This window comes from Myotis lucifugus, unplaced genomic scaffold (assembly GCF_000147115.1).
Source record: "Myotis lucifugus unplaced genomic scaffold, Myoluc2.0 scaffold_27, whole genome shotgun sequence".
NCBI lineage: Eukaryota > Metazoa > Chordata > Mammalia > Chiroptera > Vespertilionidae > Myotis > Myotis lucifugus.
In genome coordinates, this window is record NW_005871075.1 from 4,432,855 (window position 1) to 4,440,927 (window position 8,073).

At 49.5% G+C, this 8,073-nt stretch overlaps 1 protein-coding gene across 4 annotated transcripts; it reads left to right on the top strand.

The window, feature by feature from the left end:
* The first annotated feature begins 2,782 nt into the window (after positions 1 to 2,782).
* Positions 2,783 to 7,863, top strand: KLHL38 (kelch like family member 38). Of its 4 annotated transcripts, XM_014453704.2 has the most exons (5): positions 2,783 to 2,912; positions 3,340 to 3,483; positions 3,583 to 4,936; positions 6,376 to 6,481; positions 7,358 to 7,647. In XM_014453704.2, exons 3-5 carry the CDS (start codon positions 3,584 to 3,586, stop codon positions 7,645 to 7,647), a joined length of 1,749 nt encoding a protein of 582 aa, XP_014309190.1. In that variant the 5' UTR covers positions 2,783 to 2,912; positions 3,340 to 3,483; position 3,583. The 4 variants fall into 4 exon arrangements, with proteins under 4 accessions (XP_014309190.1, XP_023607724.1, XP_023607725.1 ...); XM_023751956.1 differs by having other exon boundaries at positions 3,340 to 4,936; positions 7,358 to 7,863; XM_023751957.1 differs by lacking the exon at positions 2,783 to 2,912 and having other exon boundaries at positions 3,263 to 3,483.
* Positions 7,864 to 8,073: the final 210 nt, after the last annotated feature.

The following is an 8,073-nucleotide window of genomic DNA, read 5'->3' on the forward strand; positions in this document are numbered from 1 at the left end:
ATATTCCTGCCTAAAGGCCTACCTCACCACCAGGAGTGCCTTCTGGGGAGCAGGGAGGCCAAGGCAATGTATTATTCTTGGTGACTGGCAATGTTAAAATGAGAGCGCAAGAATGCATCTTTGATCATATTATTTTTTTCTTCCAATTTGATTTAGAGCCCAGAAAGCTAATCTGTGGCATAAATGATGTACCGGGTCAGGATGCAGTTCTCAGGGAGGAAGGGGGCCTGACAGCAGGTTGTATACCAACAACCCACTAACAGTCCTGTTGTTATCTCTGTTGGTCTGTATTTCCCTTACCCTCCCTAGGGGGAAAAATATGAAGACATTGTGCTGTCATTTGCAATACTGGCCTAGTAAACGCAGGGTTAGGCTTTTAGTTCTCGGAGCACGGTCGTCATGGCAACACCAGAATCAAGGAGCAGGCCGCCTTTCGGCCATTGTCTGAAGTACAAAGTCCTTGCTCAGCTTTGCACAAGCTGGTCAAATAACACACTCAGCCACACAGATGCAGACACCGGCAGGCAGGAAGTCACATACATAGACAGGTTTTTAAATCACATAGCAAGAGGCAAGTTCCTTCCTACAGCTTTTCATGATCCAGTCCACTGAGGCCTTATTTGTCTGCTCCCCCTTCTTCTCCTTCACCTACCGACGGGAATGGGAGATACTCGCAAGACAACAAGGACAACAAGCCTTCCAGTGTTCGAGGAGCTCTCAGCCCTGTAGGTGCAGGTCTGCTCTGCACGTTCTTGAAACACAGCTCCCTGGAACCGACTGCCATGGTTCACTGGTTAGTGTGAAAGTTACATCTTGTCCCGATGGCGATAGGAGGACGGGGCCTGGACATGTGTGGTGGAGCATGTTGGTGGCCTCCTTGCCTGCAGCTGTCAGACCTGCTGCTGACCTGAACCAGCCTGCCCTTCCATGGGAATCCGGGCCCAGCACACTCAGCCAGGAGAGAAACTGTGCAGACATTTTTTTGTCTTAACTTTATGTGCTTCTTTGGGAGTTTGGGGTCTGAATATATGGGAACCTAAATAAATGAGGACATTCAGCTCCTTGCCCCATTTCCTCAAGGATTTTAATTAATGGGTGTATCTCCATAGGTTTCTGACCTCCGGGGCTCAGGTCTTCTGCTCCTAATTCTGGCCCCGAGGCCCTGGCCCCAATGACATGTTAAGGATATACTTGGTGGCTATTGACCTTCTGGACTCTTTGGGGCTGATCCATGCAACTATGAATGAAAGACACTCCTTCCATCCTGCCCTGGGGTGTCCTAAGGCCAGGTCAGTCCAGCCTTCCCAACAAGGACCGGACACATACAAGCATCTGCGAGTTGTCTGATGGAGCCAGCATAAAAATTTAAGTGGGAGGTATCAGGAGACCACTCTGTTTCCTGCTAAACAGTCTGGACTTCATCCTGCAGACATAGGAGCCATTGAAGGGCATGATGTAGGGGACCGGCAGGTTCTGGTTTGCCTTCTCCAGGTTTATACTGGTGGTGACAGAGAGGGTGAATTGGAGGGAGAGAAACTTGGAACAAAAGGAAAATTTGGCTTGGGAGGATGTTGCAATAGTCCAAGCAAGACCGACAAGGAGAGAAAGACCGGCTTCCCTGCCACTCGCTGCTGGTATCCCCAACCAGGAACTCTCTGGACGTGGGAGCAGGAGAGACCTAGGTCCTTTGTACTCGTCCTGGTGGTTCTATAACCTTCCGTCCTGGTTCTGATTCTTACATTTGATGACTAACGCTTACTCCATCACCTCATCATTCTCCTCTTCCTGCTTCCCTTCTTCTCCCTTCCCCTCTCCTTCCCTCCCTCCCTCCCTCCCTGCCACCCTCTCTTCCGCCTCCTGCTCTTTCTCCCTCCTCCTCCTTCATTCTCTCTCTCTTTCTCTCTCTCTCCCCACCCACCCCCATCTCTCTCTGCTGCTGCTTCTCCCTCTCCCCACCTCCATTTCTCTCTTCCCCTCCCTCCCTCTTTCTCTCTCTGTCTGGAACAGCCTGGAGCAATAAACCTTGCCTCCTGCCTCTAGCTCAAGCCTTTCTAAAAGGAGAAAAAAAGAAAAGTAAAACAGAAAAGCAAGCCAGACCTATAAAAAGAATAACTGAAGAACAGTCCGCTCGTGTCTGGGAGAGGCAGTATGATGCTGAAGAGCACAGCTGCCCTCACCACTTTAAGACAGAAGCCTCTAGGGTCAGGAGAACCAACAAAGGTTTGGTCTCCCAGAGTCTGGAACCCCTGGGATGCTTCACACATATTCAAAACAGCTTTTGTCATGGATCCCATCATCTCAGAGCCTGGAGGAGGCAATCACAGCCTTCACCAATGATCCTGCCACTCCGGTGGAAATAGAAACCCATTAAACAGCACCCCACATTCTGGCTTCCCTTGTGACCATCCACCACCTTCCACGTGCCCAGAACTATCGTCAGTAACAATCCCAGGCCCCAGCAACCTGTTTACAAACATCTAGAATTCCCAGGCACTTCAGGATGTTTCCAAGCAGGCAGCAAAGTCTTCTCTGAGAGAAGCCGTCCCTTCAGATCTATTTATGTAAACACTTGCCAAGGAAACAAGGCATGTGGGCATGCGCGGCCCTGCCAGCCCTGGGGTTGCTGCAAAAGGCAACTGGAAAGTCACATGTCCCAACAGTGGAAAATACATATGCAGCTATTCTTAGCCCTGGAATGTATACACCGTCTCCCTGCCCAGCAGTTCTGTCACAAAGCTCTAGAAAACTGTGAAAGCGCCTTTAGCATAAACAAATCCAGAACTCTCCCAGGACCAACCATTTGTCAACTGAAGGAAAGGCCCAGGTTTATGGTTTCACTTGGAGCCAGAGGTGGAAACTCCGGCGGGACCAGTCGGACGAGGCATCGGTGGCTATCACTGCAGCCAAACAAGGTAAATGTCTCTAACGTTTCCCTCTTCTGCAGGTGGACTGCCAGGTGTCGAGCAATACACCCTGCCCAGGGTATTATTGGGGCTCTGCTTTCTATTTATCCCATCTTTAAAACAAAACCCTAACGAATTTGTGAAGTCATGTTTCAATAAATGTATTGCAAAAGTCCCTTTTCATCCCTCATTTCTGTCTGGTTACCAGAGGGCCACACCTCCCAGAATGACAAGCTTGGGGAATGACTAACACCCAGAAAGATGCTGAGATGCGTTCACTAAATAACAGACGTCTGAGAATCTGCAGAAAGGCTCACAGACTTCCACTGGTCAAGTGCACTGGCTGTTTATTTTGCTTCCGGCTAACATTTCAGACCCTGACAATCAGAAACTTCCTACAACCTTCGTTGTTTTTGTTTGCTTGTTTTTTTCTCAGATTATCTGAAGATGTTATTTGCCTGTTACCTTTCAGAGCAACCATAACCAAAAAGAGAGGTGTCGGCTGTGGGGTCTGGAGTGTGGGTGGCCTCCCTCTGCAATCTTCACTAAGCGATATTCTTGGCGATACCCACACGCACTGGTGAGTGGACACAGATGCTCTAAGTCTCCGAGCTGCAACAGCTAAACCCTCCAGCACATGCTCCCTCTTGGAACTCCCCTTCACCCCCCTTCTTTGCAGGATGGACAAGGAGTCAGCAGATGGGCTGCTCTTCAAAGACCACGACTTCTCCTCTGACTTGTTGAGGCAGCTCAATGACTTAAGACAAAGCAGAATCCTGACGGATGTAATCATCTGTGTTGGGGCCTGGGAGGTCCCCTGCCACCGAAACGTGCTGGCCTCCAGCAGCCCCTACTTCCGGGCCATGTTCTGCAGCAACTTCCGGGAGAGTGGGGAGGCCAAGGTCCAGCTGAGGGGCATCGACTCCACGACCATGGAGCAGCTCGTCCTGTATGTGTACACGGGGGAGGTGCCCATCACGGCTGAGAACGTTCTGCCCTTGCTGGAGGCTGCCTCCATGCTGCAGTACCCCAAGCTCTTTGAGGCCTGCTCCTCCTACCTGCAGAGCCAGCTGACCCCCAGCAACTGCCTGGGCATGATCAGACTCTCGGAGATCCTCAGCTGCGAGACCCTCAAGAAGACGGCCAGGGAGGTGGCCCTGACGTACTTCCCAGAGGTGGCCGCATCCGCTGACCTGAAGGAGCTCTGCGCCTTGGAATTGAGAGACTACCTGGGGGACGATGGGCTGTGCGGGGAGGAGGAAAAGGTGTTTGAGGCCTTCATGGGTTGGGTCAAGCATGACCTCCAGACCCGGAAGCGATACATGCAGGAACTGTTCAAGCTCGTCAGGCTTCCGTACATCCACCCGGCCTTCTTCCACCACTTCATTGCCAACGATGCCCTCCTTCAGTCCTCGCCCTCATGCCAGATCATCTTGGAGATGGCCAGGAGGCAGATGTTTTCTTTGTATGGCACCACCAGTGCCCCAGACCTCCAACCTCCATGGCACGTGCCCCCAAGGAACTCTTACCAAGACTTCCTCATCCTCTTGGGTGGGAGGAAGGACAACCAGCAGACCACCAGGGACGTTCTGCTGTACCACAGACAGACAGGCCAATGGCGGAGCCTCGCCAAACTCCCCACCCGGCTCTACAAGGCTGCAGCCGTTGCCTTGCACCGCAGCGTCTATGTGCTGGGAGGCATGGCCGTGGGCACAGAGAAGAGTGAGCCCAGTCGCCACGTCTACATCTTCTCCCTGAAACTCAATCAGTGGAGGCTGGGACAGCCCATGCTGGCGGCCCGCTACTCCCACAGAAGCACCTCCCATAAGAACTTCATCTTCTCCATCGGGGGGATTGGAGAAGGGCAGGAGGTCTTGGGCTCCATGGAGAGATATGACAGCATCTGCAACGCCTGGGAGAATATGGCCAGCATGCCAGTGGGGGTTCTGCACCCTGCAGTTGCTGTGAAAGACCAAAGACTCTACCTTTTTGGGGGAGAGGACATTATGCAGAACCCTGTGCGCCTTATCCAGGTAAGTGGCTGGTCCTTCTCATCATGTAAGTGCATAAGTGTGTACCCCCGCCACATGCACACACACAAACACACACATATAAATACTCGCATAACACACACATATACACTTGTCATCTGCAGGGAAGCGGGGGGGGGGGGGAGGAAAAGAAGGAAGAAAGAGAGGGAGGAAGGAAGTTTAATTTCAACAAGATTTTATCCATTTACGAATTATTTTGTGTAAGGTTCATATATACAAAGGTACATCAGATACAACCATGAATGTAAAGGTGAAGAACATGGACTCTGGACTCAACCAGACCAGCTCTTCTTCTCACTCTAGCTGTGTGACTTTGGGAATGTCACTTAACCTCTCTGAACCTCAATGTCTAATCTGAAAAATGGGGGTTAATAATATTACCTACTTCATTGGATGGCTGTGATGATAAAATTTGGTAAACTGATTTTTAAAAAATAATAAGGCCTTTATATGATGGCAATATTTTACACAGAAAGAATTCCCAGTGAATAATACTGGGCCATTTTCCTCTATAAATGAATATTTTTGTTCCTTTTTTTTATATATGAAGTCCGTCCTATCTCTCTTGTGCTAAATTCTGCCAGTAATGAACTAATTTACATTTGATGTTTGAACTTTAAAATGATAAAATTACCAGGAAAACAAGTTCTGGGGATCCTGATTTGCTCTGTTTCCGAGTGCAGCCCATCTCTGTGCTCTGTTTGCCTTTCCTCGTGCTTCCTTTTGCCTATGGTTCTAATGATTCTCGAGCATGAGCTGCCCAAGAGCCTTCCTCACGTAGCCCCAGACTTGCTCTTGGCTCCAAGACCCTCTCGGATACACTGGACCAATTAGACATTTAAACATGAGCTAGAAATGAAAACAACCGAAAAAGCACTGGTTTCATGACCATCCAAGTTGCTCCATTTCTCATTAAAAGAAAAAATTGTCCTGAGCAAGGGAAGCAAGCACATGCTACAATGCATAACTCTTGGTCCATTCTATAGAAACACAGCCTCTGATCTCATGGGGGTCACATGAAGACCAATTTCTAGTAATATTCTTCTTTCTGTTATTTAATTATATTTTTTATTGATAGTAATATACCTACATTCTAAAAATTGGAAAAATCTCTCCCATTTCACCCTTTCATTACTACTTTTTAAAGAGGACCATGTTTTTTTAAATGTGTTTTTATTGATTTTAGAGAGAGAGGAAAGGAGAGGGAGAGAGAAACATTGATCGATCGGTTGCTTCCTACACACACCCCATTGGGGATTGAGCCCACAAACCAGGCATGTGCCCTGACAGGGAATTGAACGTCTCGGTGCATGGGAAGATGCTCAACCAACTGAGCTACACCTTCCGGGGCTTCATTACTACTTCTGTCTCTTGAAAATATCACTTTAAAATACAGCGCCATGATTATATCTCCCCCTCAGGTTTATCACATTTCCAGAAACACGTGGTTCAAAATGGAGACGAGAATGATCAAGAATGTGTGTGCCCCTGCAGTGGTGCTTGGGGAGCGGATTGTCATCGTGGGAGGTGAGTCTGAGCAGAGGATCGCCAGGCTGGGCACAACTTGGCATCGGCCATGGAAAAAGGGTCACTAATAGACAGACGTTGTTCTCCAAGACTGTCTGTAAAATCACATCCCTCTGGCTGAGGGAGTGTGGACAACTTGACAAAGTTCTTTTCCCCTCCAGAAGTTTCTCCCTGTCATTTTCTGTAAACAGGGATGAAATAATGCCTTATTTCACAGAGTTGTTGTGATAATAAAACATACTCACGTATTGAAAGCACGTGGCGTGGTCCCAGACACGTGGCAAATACTCAAAACACGTTTGCTCTTGTTAACATTAGCTACTGATGGATCATTCCTCTGTAATCACAGCGTAGTGTCGTGGTTAAGAGGACTGGTTTGGGGGTCCGACAGATCTGGGTTCACATCCTGCCTCTGCCACTCCCTGGCTGGATGCTCTTTGGCAAGTTATTACTCTATTGTGCCTCAGTTTGCTCATCTGTAAAATGGAGATCCTCAGAGGGCCCCACCTGATAAGGCTGTCGTGGGGACCCATGAGTTCCCAAAGGTTCCTTCTTTGGATTGTGGTAGCTCTGGAGTGGGCGTGTGAGCGGGATGAAGAAGCCAGTGAGGCTGAGAAAGTCACTGGAATCAGGAGGCTGCTCCCCATCGAAAACGGGCTATGTGCCGCCTTAACCTGGGGTTAGGGATGCAGGGACCAAACCCCATCCCTGCGGCACACTAAACCTTGGGCAGGTTACAGGTTAACGTTCCACGCTGTAGTTCAGATTCCAGCCTCAGTGTTAGGCGAGGGCAGAGATCAGACACGTACCCAGACCACTGACCTCCACTCCCAAGTGAGCAATGCTGACCTTGCTGCTGTACCGCTTGGCTTTCAGGTTACACAAGGAGGATTCTGGCTTATGACCCTCAGTCCAACAAATTTGTCAAATGTGCGGACATGAAAGACCGGAGGATGCACCACGGGGCCGCGGTGATGGGGAACAAGCTCTACGTGACGGGCGGCCGGCGGCTGACCACGGACTGCCACATCGAGGACTCGGCCTCCTTTGACTGCTACGACCCCGAGACGGACACCTGGACCTCGCAGGGACAGCTGCCTCACAAACTCTTTGACCACGCCTGCCTCACTCTCCAGTGCATTCCCCACGCCTCCACCTTCTCCTGAGGTCGATGAGAAACCAAAAAACCGGCTGTGTTAGTCCAGACGTTCTTGTTGCAAGAGACAGAACCCAACTCCAAAAAGCTTAACCCTAAACAGGTGCAGCGAGAGCTCACGAGACTCAAAGTTCCAGAGCTGGAGGCCTGGAACCAGGCCTATTGTTGGCAAAATTGCCTCTCTCTCTCTCTCTCTCTCTCTCTCTCACTCTCTCTCTCTCTCTCTCTCTCTCTCTCTCTCTCTCTCTCTGGCTTTGTTCTCCACACAATGTGAGGACAAATCCAGACTCACATTTTCTAGCTTAGCATCTTCAGGAGAAACTTTATCCATATATTAACCATTATCCATATATTAACCCTAAAAAGAAGTAAACAGTGCTGTTTGGCCCTTTTTGAATTCCATGCAACCTCTTGGGATCATACTACCATAACTGGC